The sequence below is a fragment of the Balaenoptera musculus genome, chromosome X (genome assembly GCF_009873245.2).
Source record: "Balaenoptera musculus isolate JJ_BM4_2016_0621 chromosome X, mBalMus1.pri.v3, whole genome shotgun sequence".
Taxonomy (NCBI): Eukaryota; Metazoa; Chordata; class Mammalia; order Artiodactyla; family Balaenopteridae; genus Balaenoptera; species Balaenoptera musculus.
In genome coordinates this window covers 33,514,167-33,529,928 of record NC_045806.1, presented here as the reverse complement: position 1 = coordinate 33,529,928, position 15,762 = coordinate 33,514,167, and the positions used below count along the sequence as shown (strand labels likewise).

Sequence of the window (15,762 nt, the reverse complement as noted above, 5' to 3'; positions counted from 1 at the left end):
AAAACATAGCAAACACATAGCAACATAGCAAATGTGTAGCCTCATGTGTCTCTGCAAAGTGCTAATGCCTTAAAATTGATATGGCTGTGGTTTACATTTTAGATAGCCAGTATTCTGAATGTTGAGAGAAAAGAAAAATTTGAGGAAAGAGGCTGAATTCTTCTCTGCTGGAAATAACCATATGAGTGGCTTTGTTATATATTAGTTAGGCAAGTTACCTAAACTCTCTCTGCACCTAAATTTCTCACCTAGAAAATGAGTATAATAATCTTATAGGGTTGTTGTAAGGACGAAATGATTTAATACATGGAAATCAGACAGTGTCTGGCATATAATAAGTATTTGATAAATTTTAGCTATTATCATTGAAATCATTCAGTGGTACAAACAGAATTTTTTACGTACATACAATAGAAAACAATTTCATTCTTTTCCCTCTACTGCCCTTCAGATCTATTCTTGAAGATTTGTTCTTTATTGTCCCTGGTCAGATACAATGGACCCTATAGCTTTTCTATTAACTTTCAGGGGAAAAAAATGTCCTCTGCTTATTTTATTCCCTCAAAGAGTCTCAGTAAAAGCATGTGTAATAATAACGATGATTTTTTTTTTAACCTTAAGAAATGTACTGCAGGGCTTCCCTGGTGGCACAGTGGTTAAAAATCCACCTGCCAGTGCAGGGGACACGGGTTCGAGCCCTGGTCCGGAAAGATCCCACATGCCACGGAGCAACTAAGCCCGTACGCCACAACTACTGAGCCTGCGCTCTAGAGCCCGCGCTCTAGAGCCCGCGAGCCACAACTACTGAGCCCTCGTGCCACAACTACTGAAGCCCGCGCACCTAGAGCCCATGCTCTGCAACAAGAGAAGCCACCACAATGAGAAGCCCGTGCACCGCAATGAAGAGTAGCCCCCGCTCGCCGCAACTAGAGAAAAGCCCATGCCCAGCAACGAAGACCCAACGCAGCCAAAAATAAAATAAATAAATAAATATTTTTAAAAAAGAAATTCAGCAGATTTCTGGGAATAAATTTAGAGAGATCCACCGTGATGGATTTTCAATGCCATGACTAAACTCTGAAGACAAAAAAGATACCGAGAGCCCCCCCAAACAGAATTAATGTTGAGGCAAGAGCAAGTATGGCCTGTGGCCTAGGCTGAACACAAGACCTAAGAGTCATGGAGGAGACTTGACTGTGGTCTAGTATGTTGCTAAAGCTGAAATCCTCTAGGGCTCAACCACTCCAGTATTGTATTTGCACTACTAGGAACAATGGTTGGACATATGCATGTGAAACAAAAGCATTATAACCTTGGATCCTATGTATAGCAGCCTGTGTCAAGTGCAAAAACCTGGAAAACTGGTGAGAGGACCTGGTGGGATAAGTTTTTGCCCATAGCACTATGAGGGCCAAATCCGAAGTACATTAATAATGAACTATACCAATATTTTGGTTACCTCTTTCCGTGAACCCCTTTTGGACAGAGTAAGTCCCCTGGGTTCTTGGGGACAAAAAGAGTGGAAAGGTAGATCCTGTAAATCTGTCATACTAGCCTGTGAGGGTTGGAGTAATTAACTGGAAAATTTTTTAAAAACTGTGTCTCACCTGGTGAAGGGGGTCGTACTGTTTACACCACTGAAAAATCATTAGAGCAGCCCCCACCTTTCTCAATTCTGTCCAGGAGGCGGGGCAGGAAATGTTGTCTTGGGAAAAAGAGTTGTTTTTCATAGATATCAAGAACTAACCAGGAAAATTTATCACTGGAAGGAAAGCAAACACAATGGTTCCAGTTTAAATTCCTATCCTGTTTACTGTCTCCTCATAGACCTCCCCTTGGCTCCAAAATGGAGTTGCCACACCTCTTTCCTAAGCTACTTAAAAATTAGAGAAAAGTAGAAAACCTCCACAATTGTACCATGTTGAAATGCCTCCTCCACAGACCCCTTTTTTTCTGTCTGTATCAAGCATTTCTTGCTTTCTGGTGATAAACTCACTCGCGAGTTAACTAGGTAAAACCGCTAGCCTAAAGGGCTATTAAGTTCTCAGAGAGACCTGGTGCTTCAGTTGGAAGCAGCCTACTCTAGTTCACGAGCCAGACCAAGGCCAGAATCACTATTTTAGTGTTCCCATAAAATGCTTGGTCTCTTTGTACTCAAGTGTGTCTCCTTGGTAAACCAGACCTAAACCACATTATCATCCTTCAGCCAACACATAACGGGGAGAATACAATATTGGAGAAAACAATGGGAACCACATACAGATTTTCTGTCAAAACTGTCATGGCAGTCGGTTATAGCCAGAGCTTTTGAAAAAGGCAAGACTCGTTCGTTACATTAATTTTATCCCTTGAAAAAATAATTACAGAGATTTCTTGACCCCAAATCACTGAATGCTAAGAAGTTAGGCCAAGGTAATAGTAGACCCTTGCGTTAGCTTTACCCAAATATCTTCCTAGCTATAGAAAATGGAAGAGTATTCTCTATTGGCAGAATGAAACCTTTCATTGCTATAGCCTGCATTTTCCAACTCTAGTAAATTGTTTGGAGTAGCGGGGGCGACCTGGATGTGTTCCCTTGTATAATTGTATTTTGTTGGAAGAGAAAATGCTTAATTCGAGTAAAATGTGGTCAGTCAGAAACTGACTTTGCCAGAGTAGGAAAAAATTCAGTGATAAATGATATTTTGATCCTCATGGAGAGTTTGAGATCAAGACTTTAGCTTCTGGAGGCATAAGAGAGGGCCAATGGGCCTTATGGCAGAGATTTTGGTGTTTCTTTAACATTGCAGACTGATACAAAAGGCATATTTTCTTGGTGTTTTTTTCTTCTTTACTGAGATATTTTGGCTATATCTTTTAAAAAAAGGGGGGGAGGATGGGGGGATATTGAGCAAGGGTAGATTAGCCAGTTTGATCAATTTGGAAGGATCGAAGTCATCAAAGCAGTGGAATGAAAAGAGCAGTGGTTTTAAATATTCAAATTTGAGTCCTAGTTCAACTATGACCTTGGGAAGATCATTTCCCATTTTTGGCATTAATTCCTCATCTGAAAAAGTAAGAAAATGAACTACAAATCAGTGATCCTTCATGTCTTTGTCTTCCACAACACTCATGAAGTTCATAAATACAAGATTTCCCACAGGCCATAGTGGAGCCATCTGAATTCTCAGTGGCCTAAATTTAATTTCATCCCTTTCTTTCCATCTCAGAAAGGTATATTGCAACGCATGGCAGGGACAGTGACTCTTTTCACAAAACCCTTGAATATGATCCTATTGACTTGGAAAATAAAAGCACAAATCATTTCCAAATTTCTCTATTATTAAAAATAATAATAACTTATTAATAAAAATATACTTGCAACCTTTGTCACTGTTGCCACATGCTCATATGTGGTATAAATTACTATTGATAACTGGGTGACTAGATGGTTTCTAAGATACCTTAGATAGTCAATATTCTAAAACTGTGAAACTTTGCCCTCATCTGAAAATTGAAGAGTGGGATGAGGATTCGTGCAGACCTACTATTAAAGGACTGGAAACGCGAAACTGTCGAAAATCTGTGGCCGCCTCTACTTCTTTTATCTTAGTTAAATTACTAAAAATAACAAACTAGAAATAAAACCCCAATTCTGCTGTTGGCCAAGGGAAACATCATGACCCCATTCCATTCCTGGTCTCATGCCTTGTATAATTTTCTGAAGTGAAGAAATATGTTTTGTTGTTGTTGTTGTTTTGTTTTAATTAATTAATTATTTTTTGGCTGCGTTGGGTCTTCGTTGATGGGCACGGGCTTTCTCTACTTGTGGCGAGCGGGGGCTACTCTTCATTGCAGTGCGCGGGCTTCTCATTACTGTGGCTTCTCTTGTTGTGGAGCACAGGCTCTAGGCAGGCGGGCTTCAGTAGTTGTGGCACGTGGGCTTCAGTAGTTGTGGCTCACGGGCTCTAGAGCACAGGCTCAGTAGTTGTGGCGTACGGGCTTAGTTGCTCAGCGGCATGTGGGATCTTCCCGGACCAGGGCTCGAACCCATGTCCGTTGCATTGGCAGGTGGATTCTTAACCACTGCACCACCAGGGAAGCCCCAAGAAATATGTTTTTTAAAAGGCACTCATTTTCAATTATGATGGAAAATGTGAATAATCAAAGAGGACTGTTTTGTCTCCTCTACACAAGAGCGTGGGTGGCCTGTAATTGCTTCGTCTGCATGTCCACGTATGTATAGATTGGCATGTGTGTGGGATGAAGGGAACTTAATGAGTTCTGTAAGCCCTTAGAGAGGCCTGGAATGAAATACCTGAAAACCAGTCACCTCCGGCTCCAATCCATAACCTCCACAGAATTGGGTGGCTTAGCTCAATATTCTCTGAAGAAATTTCTATTTGTGAGATGAAATTGAACAGCACTTACAAATTGGTCTTGTCTGATAAAGAAAGATATTATTTTAGTGGTTTCTTTAAAAGCTATAAGTGGTTTCCTTAATAGGAACAAATCATAGGACACTGTCTATTATCCAAACACAGCCAGGCTCTAGAGCCTTGTTTGTGAGCTGAAAAGCCTATGGATTGGGTGTTCTTGGCAGTCTTGGTGTCTGATCCTATTGATTTTGTAAAAAAAAAAAAAAAAAGAAAAGAAAAAAAACTGACTAAAAATGATTGATCCGGGAGCCTGTGTAGCTGGCTTCAGCCTCACTTGAGCAGTCATTTTATCATGCCCATGAGATATGGTTGCTCGCTTCAAAACTGTGCAGTCCCTATTTTGTGGCATTGCCAAACCCTAACCACATATTTCCTGCTACTCTCTAGTGCTACACTCACGTGGTATGTAACAAGCGCCCTCCGCCTTTCCCAAGAGAGACAGGGGTGGGGAGGGGGGAATGGGGGAGTGGGGGGATGCAGAAGAACCCGAATCTCTGCAGAAAGCTGAAAATCAAAGTGAAAGTACCATACAGGCAGAGATAATGGGGAGATTTTCTCTATTGTTAAGGGGTCGTCAAAGATTATAGGTCTTATTGGAGATCAGCAACTCTGAAATCATCTAGCTGGCAGGTTAGGGTGGCTAACAAAAAGAGCAGGAAAGAAAAATACTCACGCCACCTGAAAAGGACACCATTTCAGTGTTATGCCATTTTTCAATAGAGACTCATGCTCTGTAGTTTCTAATGACATGGGTGATTCGAGGCTTTCATATTTTCAAATAGCAGGTATGGATTTGGGCTGATTTAGCCCTGCTTTTGCCTCAGTCCCCATTCACTGTAAGAGATGGCTAGCCGGGATTTTCAGAATCATAGTCTGGCTACTGGATAGAGAAAATAGAATCTTAGTAAATAACCAAAAAATGCCTAAATATTTAGAAGAGGTTTTACTTGCAAAAATTTAACCTGTAATAATGGTAAAAAAAAAAATCAGTCATCACTGTGATTTTCAAAGAAGAGTGTAAGTTTAAGCTCCAAGCTTTGGTTATTCATTCAGTTGATTATTTCCAGCTCAGTGATGAGTCTTTGTTAAAAACTGTGGAATGAAATTTCATCGCACTTTTATCTGATGTAACTCAGCGGGATGGAATGATAAAATAATGAACATTTGCCTGTCACTTGACAGTTTTCACACACATTATCTCACTGATTATTGCTAGACTGTGACTTCATGTGTCTGGAATGAAATAACTTATTTACCTTATTTACCACTGTATCTCCAACACCTTGCTTAGGGCGTGGCACAAAGTAGGTGCTCAATAAGTATTTATTAAATAAATGATTGAACCACCCTGTGATGTAGGCAGAACAGGTATTACTCTTTCTCCCATTTTATAAGTGAAGCAACATCACAGAAAAGTTTAGTGACTTGCTCAAGGTTATATAGCCAGCGAGTGGTAGTGCCAGGCCTTGAACCCAGTTCTTTAGACTCTAAACCTGAGCTTTCCTCCAGATTCTTGGTTTATATAGTCTAACTCTGGCACTAACTAGTAAACCCCATAATCTCTCTGGGCCTCATTTACCTTATCTGTAAAATAGGAGAAGGCATTATTCTGTGGCTCTGAGGTCCCAACTTTACAGTATCATTTACAATGTTGTTCTGGCTTCTGAGTGGTGCTAATGGTAGAGTCCAGAGAGTCCAGAGCTGTCAGGCGACCCAGAGAAGGGAGGCCCAGGGCCACAATCACAGGGCCACTTCCTAACAGTGGGAGAAAACTTCAGACTAGAAGCTTCTAACTTTAGGAGTCATTGAGGTCATTTTGAGGTTGGTTTCGGTTGTCAAGAGGCACTGGGAAAATTCTGATTGTTAACAGGCAGTTACTCTAGAAGCTTTCTGGCAACAATGTCCAGATTTGATGGCCTTGCTTCCCCGATTAACCCATCACCCTTGTCCTCTTCCCCAGGGACACACTCCACACCACCTTCGACCGCAGGCATGGCCAATTGGCTGTGAGGAGGATGCAGCTTTGTAAATATTTATGTAGTTGTTCTTTTGGGGTTTTTTTAAAGATCGAATCAGTCCCCATGCCCCAGAATGATGTATTGTTTTCAGGCAAACCCAAATACAAGCTGAAGGCCCTGTGGAAATTAGTTCCTCTCATTTCCTTCAGCCAGTTGCTCCTTTAGAATGTACACAAATGGAAGATGTCCAGAACATTTAGTCTGTTATACGTGCCACGGTTAGTCGCCCCCCACTCCGCCGTCACCTCCCAGCACCCCATGAAATCTGATTACAGAGGACTGAGAAATGAAAGCTCAGCTGGAATTAGAGACAGCTGTCTCCAACAAGGGTAGAACCTGGCACTATACCCTGCAGAAAGAGGCCTTAGGAGGCTGCACTTCTCTGCAGAATAGAGTTTCATTTATCACCACGGTTCCTAAGTCAGACTCAAATCTCTGGCCATCACTTACCGATAATTTCGAACCGCGAAACTGTGACCGTTTCTAAGAGCTGCCTTGTTCAACAGGATCCTCAAATTAAACAGCATATTCTTTCGATAGTGAAAAGGATGATTCTGTGCTCTTGAAAACGCCACACCAAGGTAGCCAGTGGGGTCCACCTGAAAGCTAAGAGTCCTTTTGATTACAGTGAGAGAGCAAAGGTAATATCACCCTTCAACTACCTTATCAAATTCCCCTGGTTAGAGATAGTGCAGGGCAGGGTCCAGGAGCATTTGAACTTTAAGCCAAGCTCCATCCACCACTGTGGGGTTTTTTTGTTTGTTTTGGTTTTTGTTTTGTTTTTCTTGGAGAAGGAATCCTGACTCTTTTGGTGCTCAGACTCCTCATTTTTCATAATATATTTATGCTGTCACATACTTGTACAAAATCAATTGACAAGTACTCATTGGGTGTGTAATATATGCAAGACACTGCAGTGCTGGCTGCTGTGAAGGTACACAGAAATAACTCATTCCAAAAATCCGAATTGGCAGTGCAAAACCCCAGATGTAGACGTGACATCCCTGAGTATTTCCAGTGATATCACTTTCCTCCAAGTCCCAGCCTTTCTACAAAAACAAATAGAAAGATGTGCCCTGGAAGGTACTTGTGTGTGTGGCAAAAAGCTGGAGTGGGGATGGAGATGGAGTAAAAAGATCTCTGTCCTGGAGCTCCCATTGTGCCTTGCACATAGTAGGTCTTCAGTAAATAAGGGGTTGCCTATTAATTCCAGCAGAAACCCATACTCAGCAGAAGCGGGGAGGTGGGGTACTAAATGTTCCTCCCCTGGCAGCCTCTCCGGATCACTAAGGGGCCATCCAAAGCGTCACACTCATTCATTCATCCACAGTTAGAGATCAGATATTTTCAAAATCTATTCTGTGTCGGATACTGGGCTAGGCTGGAATTTCAGGGAAGGAAGATGATCTCACCTTTGCAGAGTTTACAGTTCAGTAAGGGTCATAGACCTGTAAATAAATATCCATAATACAAGCCCATAGGGGAGGTCCAGATAAAGTGCTTCCACATCACAGGGAAGGGAGAGAACTCTAAGTGGGGAGGGTGGGAGGGCAAGGTAAGCACTTGCTAGATGTTTGTGGAATGCAAAAAAAAAAGTGTCATTTAAAAGCCAACTATGGCCACTTCAGGGACAGGGATGGTCGTGATGTCATAATATCAGCAGGGAAATTTATTGACACGATTCCCTTCTACTCACAGAGGATGAGGTGGGATAAAGAGAGGGAAAGACTGTGATTTCCAAACCTCTGGCAAATCTGTTCTGGAAAGACTGTTCCAGGCAGACTGCTTGCAGAGGTGCAGGGGTGAGAAGGTGGAGAATGAATGCTCCACGTGGGAGAAGAGATGGCAGCTTTGTTTGAGAAGATCACCTTAAAGCATCGTTGAAGAGGCAAAACGGGCCAGTTGTTGGATAGGTTTTAGAGAGCAAATCTGCTCTACCTAATACAGGGAAGGAAACTGGATGTTTGCAGGGAGACTAGAAGAGAAGAGGATAAACTGCATTCAACTGAATGCTAATATAAAGCCCACATCTTCAGTCAAATGTGCTACCCACACAAACAACTCACCTGAACAACACTCGGGGAAAAATCAAGAAGTGTCTGCCGTGGTGTGGTGGGGAATGTGGGCAGCACTGCTGAGATGCCAAAGTGACTCATAAACCCTTGTCATTCTATGGAGGTGAGAGCTCAGTTCCCCAGAAGGGACTAAGAAAAACTTACCCCCCCTCATAACCCCCAGAAAGATTGCAAGAGAGGCACCGTACCACAAGTGGGATGAGCGTAAAGGTAATTTCACTAAATCTCAAAAGACAAACTATCTCAATGGACATCTGGGTTACAGGTGGAAAACACCATACAGGGTTTTCCATTAGTCCTCAGAATTTGTCCAGGTGCTCTTATGGACCCGCCCCATGACTCCTTTCATTCCACTTCAACTGCCTGCTTTGGCTCCCGACCTACTTTCCTTTGTTCACCCAGCCCTTCATTTACTCATTTTTGTCTGCCACCAACAACAGTAGGATGGGGCTTTGTGCTGGGCAGGCTCTGAGGGATAGAGTGATAACCAGGAATGGTGAGTCCTTTCTCACATGGAGTTCGCCATTTGGAATGACTCTGGAGCACAACTTCTGTCTCTGTCCCCTGACCCTGTGCATCCTAACCAAGAGGGAAGGGCTTGTTCCCTGCTCCCTTGCTTCAGGCCCTATGGGACCTCCAGCTTGGAGTGTCCATCATCCAGCTTCCATCAATGGGGGTTGGGGATTAGATGGGGTTCCTGAAGGAAGTGGCACTGGTCCTTGATGAATTGGGAAGAATTAGGGAATTGTCAAAACTGGAGGGGATTACAAACAATATTACAGCAAAGGATGGAAGCTGTGAGTAGACCCAGAGGAAGGAACAAATAAGGTGTGTGGGGTAACAACATTTGGAGGGGTGGATTCACTCTATCATTGACCATTTAAATGAAGCCCTGCCACCACCAAGACCACTATGAAAATCACAAAACCACGAGTGTCCATGTACTGTCTGTATCCCCTTGGCATTCGGTCTTCACCTACATACCTGCCGCTTTTTTTTTTTTTAATTTCCTACATAAGGGATTTCCCGGGTGGTGCAGTGGTTAAGAATCCACCTGCCAATGCAGGGGACACAGGCTCAAGCCCTGGTCTGGGAAGATCCCACATGCCGCAGAGCAACTAAGCCCGTGCGCCACAACTACTGAGCCTGCGCTCTAGAGCCCACGAGCCACAACTACTGAGCCTGTGTGCCACAACTACTGAAGCCCGCACACCTAGAGCCCATGCTCCGCAACAAGAGAAGCCACCGCAATGAGAAGGCCGCACGCTGCAACGAAGAGTAGCCACTCGCCGCAACTAGAGAAAGCCCACGCGCAGCAACGAAGACCCAATACAGCCAAAAATAAATAATAAATAAATAAATATATTTTTAAAAATTTCCTGACATAACATTTTATTCAAAATAAGTCTACAATTGGAATATGATGTTTTTGTTTTGCTTTTTATACCATAAATAATGATTATTATTTTTTATTACATTTACATACAGTAAGTGATTATTATTATGGTGTGATTTTAGGGTACAAAATCCTTCCTGCCCAAAAAGATTTTCTTCTACCTAAAAGTTTCATCCATAGTATCATTGTTTGGGATTAAGCATTATTTCAGATGAAGTTTATTATGTAAAATACATAAAACAGCAACTGGCTAGGATTCGCAATAAGACTGGCATAGAAATAAGTTTAACAGATCATTTTTCAGTGTTTCCTAGGACAGAAATCATGGTGAGAGGGTAATGACTTTTGTTGTTGGGGAAGCATACCTGCTACTTCTTAATGCCCGTGCCCACAGCTGTCTGGCTGAGGGTAAACTCCACATACTCCTCACTCCTGTGTGGGCGACCATGAGGCATGTTTTACACGCTCCTCCGAAGGTCCCCAGTGGGACTGAGCCTCGATTGCCCACGGTAGTAAACTGTCTATAAATTCATCCTCTATTAGCTGCCTTCCCTTCCCTGTCTCACTTCCCTCACACCCCTACCAGTGCTTCCTGGGATCATCTCCCAAATAAACCACTTGAACCCAAATACCTTTCTCAATGTCTGCTTCTGTGGGAACCCAATCTTTGCCCAGGTCTACCTTCTCAAATATTTTTCAATGCTCTGCTTCTTATTCGTTTCCCCCAGGCCCTCCCATCTCTGATTTGGGCTTTTAGTGTCAACATCTTTGTATCCTGTATACCATATCAAACACTCACTCTTAGATTTGGTCCTGGTTACCCTGCAACTGGTGGTGTTCTGGTAAATATTTAATGACCAGCTCTTCAAAAAGAGAAAAAAGCTCTGATCTGTGGCATTGACCAATTTGTGTGGTATAAATGCTCCCACCATGGACAGCTTCAAGCTACCAAAGTGACATCGCTGAACACAGAGTTGGGAAGAGAGGCGTAAGATTGGCTCTTGCAAGCCGTTGTGAGCTGGCTGAGGTACACCACTGCCAACGACTCCCACCCAGAAAGGAGGATTCTCTCAAGATTGGAAATGAATAATGGAACCAGATTGTTGAGGGCCTTGAAATCCAGATTATGGAGTTAAGAATTTAATCTATAGTCAAAGGAAGATTATTAAAGTTTTAGAGCTGGGGCAGACAAAGGGACATATGTCATTATCTGCATTGTGTCTTGAAAACCTTAATCCAGCACCACTGTGTAAGAAGTGCAGTGGGGAGAAAATGGAGGCAAAGAGGCAGAAGTTACTGTGTTATATAATAAGGGCCTGAGAGCATACTGGGGCTGTGGAAATAGAAAAGTAGGGATGGATGCAAGAGAGATTTAGGAATTAGAATCCACCTATTGGGACAATCGGTTGGATGGTGAGGGAAGGGAGATGGAAAAGTTAATGATTTCAAGTTTATTCTATCACACTTGAGTCTAAAATTCCAAATAGCCAAATGTCACCATTGGGGATATAGAAAAATGTTCATTTTCTGACATTTAGAGCTTGTAAACATCATATATGAACTTGCAATATTTCTTTGAAATTGCTACTGTGGTTCCCTAGTGAAATCTAAGCACTGAAGAGGGAATCAATGTTATGTAAAGGAAATGGGAAGGACGTTTGAAGATCAAATGGGATCTCCGGCTGAGTCGCTAACTGATGGTGAATTGGCCAAGTGACTTGACTCCTCTAAGACCCTCAGAGTCCTCGTCTGTCCAACTAAAGGTTTTCTAAAAATGGGCTATTACACTGCTTGGGAAACTTTAACATGCTAACCAAACATGAGGTACAATGTCTAAGAGCCTTGGCATAGCTATTGCCAAGGATCTAATGCAAATTTGAGCTCTGTACAAATAAGACATATGGCTGTTACTGCAGTGAGAAGCTCTGTTTATTTCAGAGTGTTACTAATTACATAAATACTTCTTATAGCTGGTTGTCTGGAGTCTTTAAGATCCTAAGAAACCACAGCATTTGCATGCAGTACACACATTAGTTACAAGCTCTGTGGGATTGTTGCCGGTAGTCTATCTTCCACTGGATATGAATAAAGAAGCATGTGTCTCTGTCTGAGACCAGTAGCCGTCCTGTGACCGTGAGGAGAAGCAGCCTTAGAATGGAACTGTGGTTTGGCAGAGTGAAAGAAGGAAGGAATGTTGGTCGTTTATTACATAATTGAGTTGTAATATCAACGAACCTCATGACCCTCCCTACCACTGGACACCTTGTTATGTAAAATAATAAATGTTCTTTTTGTTTAAGTCACTCTGAATTGGGATTTTTGTTACTTGCAACCAAATGCATGCTAACTAATACAAAATTTGGCTTAGGTTTTTGAAGGTTTATTTCTCCTGTAACAACAGGGAAAGAATGATGTATTTCAAAGGTGTGGGTTCTACTTCAGAACCTATCATTTATTGGTTGAATGACCTTGGGCAAGTCAGTTTCCTTATCTGCAAATGAAAACAATATTCTTTTTCTTCCTTTATTTTTTTTCTTTTGGTTAAATGAATACATATGATATGCTTTGTTGTTTTTAAATTTTTAAAATTAGCATACAGTAAATAACTTTTTTGTGTGTATGGTGCTATGAGTTATAACACATGTATAGATTCGTGTAACCACCACCACAATCAGGATACAAAACAGTTCCATGTCCCCCCAGAACTCTCCCTTAAATCCTTTTGTAGTCACACCCTCCTGTCACCCCTAATTCCTGGCATATTGATCTTTCTCCTTATACTTTTGCCACTTCCAGAATGTAACATGAATGGAATCGTACATTATGTAATCTTTTGAGACGGGTTTCTTTCATTCAGCATAATGCCTTTGAGAGTCATCTGTATTGCTGCGTTTATCATTAGTTTGTTTCTTTTTATTGCTGACTAGTATTTCATTGTGTGGATATGTCAGTTTGTTTATCCATTCCCCATTAAGGGACATTTGGGTTGTTTCCTGGTTTGGGAACTTATACACAGAGTTGCTACAAGCATTTAAGTATGGGTTTTTGTGTGAACGTAAATTTTATTTCTAGGGTAAATATTTAGGAGTAGAATGGCTGGATTATATGGTAAGTACATATTTAACTTTTGAAAAAACTGCCAAAATATTTTCCAGAGTTGCTGTGCCATTTTGCAGTTCCCCCAGGAATGCATGAGAGCTCCAGTTGCTCTGCAGCCTTGTCAGCACTTGGTATTGTCTGTATTTTTCATAGTTGCCACCCAGATGGGTATGTAGTGGTTTCTAATTGTGGTTTTAATTTGCATTTCCCTAAATGCTAATGATGCTGAGCATCTTTCCATGTGCCATACATATATCTTCTTTGGTGAAATATCTGTTAATACTTTGGCCTACTTTATTTATTTATTTATTTATTTTAAAAATTTTATTAAAGTATAGTTGATTTACAATGTTGTGTTAATTGCTGCATGGCAAAATGATTCAATTGTACATATACATATTCTTTTTCATTATGGCTTATCACAGGATACTGAATATAGTTCCCTGTGCTATACAATAGGACCTTGTTGTTTATCCATTCTATATATAATCCGCTAATCCCAAACTCCCAATCCATTCCTCCCCCACCCCACCTCCCCCTTGGCAACCAAAAGTCTGTTCTCTCTATCTGTGAGTCTGTTTCTGTTTTGTAAATATGTTCGTTTGTAACATTTTTTTTAGATTCTGCATATAAGTGATATCATACGATATTTCTCTTTCTCTGTCTGACTTACTTCACTCAGTATGACAATCTCTAGGTCCATCCATGTTGCTGCAAATGGCATTATTTCATTCTTTTTAATGGCTGAGAAGTATTCCATTGTATATATGTACCACATCTTCTTTATCCATTCATCTGTTAATGGACATTTAAGATGTTTCCATGTCTTGGCTATTGTAAATAGTGCTGCTATGAACATTGGGGTGCATGTATCTTTTCGAATTAGAGTTTTGTCTGCGTATATGCCCAGGAGTGGGATTGCTGGATCATATGGCAACTCTATTTTTAGTTTCTTGAGGAACCTCCATACTGTTTTCCATAGTAGCTGCACCAATTCACATTCCCACCAACAGTGTAAGAGGGTTCCCTTTTCTCCATACCCTCTCCAGGGTTTATTATTTGTAGACTTTTTAATGATGGCCATTCTGACTGGTGTGAGGTAGTTTTGATTTGTATTTCTCTAAAAATTAGCGAAATGAGCATCTTTTCATATGCCTATTTGACCTACTTTATTTTTTAAGTGGGTTGTTTGTTTTCTTCTCTTTTTAGTTTTGAGAGTTCTTTATATGTTCTGGATATAAGACCTTTATTGGATATGTGATTTGCAAATATTTTCTCCCAGACTATAACTTGTCTCTTCATCCTCTTGCAGAGCAGAAGTTTTAAATTTTGATCAAGTTCTTTTTGTGGATTACACTGTTGATGTTATATCTATGAACTCTTTGCTAACCCAAGGTCACAAAGAGTTTCTCCTATGTCTTCTGAAAATTTTATAGCCTTACAAGTTACATTTAGATCTATGATCCATTTTGAGTTAAGTTCTGTCTAAGGTATGAGGTTTAGGTTTAGGTTTTTGGGGGGTGGTTGGGGCATAAGAATGTCCAATTTCCTTTTTCTTAAGAGCTCTCTATGTCCTAGGTCATATCTAATTTGCTGAAAACTCAAAAAAATCCTTTTGTATTAATGTCCCTGGAGTGCTTCATAAGCTATAAACCTGCATCCTGTTGTAAGAATGTATTCTTATGTGGCTTGGATCTGCATGGGAATTGGCAAAAGAAAATAAATTAGAATTATGATAGTGAAGTAAATCACCCATCAGCTGGCTACTATTATATTCCTCTCCACTTGTAAATATGTCAACTACAGAGCTCCTGATAATCTGAAAATTACTTTTTAATTAACAGATGGTGATGGGACTTTGTCAAAATATTGATTCGGGGGTGTTTTCTTGCTATGTCACTGCTAAGTATTAGTTCAAACATTCAGGCCCTAGGGGAAATTGTGAAATCAGTGAAGACTACCTCTGATCCCCTCTCCACCCCCTTTCCCACCCTACCCTTTCAACTGAGGCATATGAAGAAGGTAGACGGGGTCCTACATGAAGACCAAAATCTGAACTAGAGCGTGAAATGCTGGTCATCACATTCAAGGGTAATCTTTCTTCTCTCTTGTCTTATAAACCACGTTTCCATCTAAGTCATTCTTCTGTTAATCATTTACTCTGCCAGCTGTTGATTTTAAGCAGAGCCTAGAATTTTTCAGAGCTTAGATAGGGACAGAAATCTCAAGTTTTCAAACCTGAGGCTTTTTATTTTGTGTTCTGGTAAATGTCAGCGTTAGAAAACAAGATTGGAAAATTCACACACAATTTAGGAGGTAGAAAAAGGGTAAATAAATATGATCCAACCTTTATGTCAGAGGCAGATGAGTTGCAAAAGGCGAGGTTATCTTTCTTGAGTACACTTTTGTTTGCTCAAGCTCCCACCCAGAATCCTACAGCCATCTCTTCCCCCATAGGCTGATTCCAATCCCTCCCCTTGGAAGCACAGAGGTCAAGCTGTGCATAAAGGAGATTTATTAGCAGATCAGAGGCTATCAGGCATTAAGCAAACAGGGAAATCACAGAGGTTCAAAGTTCACCACTGTCTCAACAATCATCCCTGATGCTCCCTAGGACTGCCAGATACTTCTAGAGTCTGAGTGACATGAGGGCCCTGTGAGGCTGTGGGCATCGTTTACTGCTGCCCAGGGCTTGGTTTAGAAGCACTGTCCCAATAATAATTTCCATAGCAATATTTTCCCCTTGAGCTTAGGAC

General features: G+C 41.2%; 1 protein-coding gene across 2 annotated transcripts in view; it reads right to left on the bottom strand.

Annotated features, from left to right (window-relative positions):
• OTC (ornithine carbamoyltransferase) overlaps window positions 1-7,120 on the bottom strand; it is a 57,124-nt gene extending 50,004 nt beyond the window's left edge. Inside the window, exon 1 of one of the 2 annotated variants that reach the window (XM_036839549.1) lies at window positions 6,887-7,120. In XM_036839549.1, coding sequence (XP_036695444.1) covers window positions 6,887-6,963 — 77 coding nt within the window. In that variant the 5' untranslated portion in view covers window positions 6,964-7,120. Of the gene's footprint in view, window positions 1-1,607; window positions 1,737-6,886 lie in introns of those variants that run through there. The other variant, XM_036839550.1, reaches the window with a different exon arrangement.
• Window positions 7,121-15,762: the final 8,642 nt, after the last annotated feature.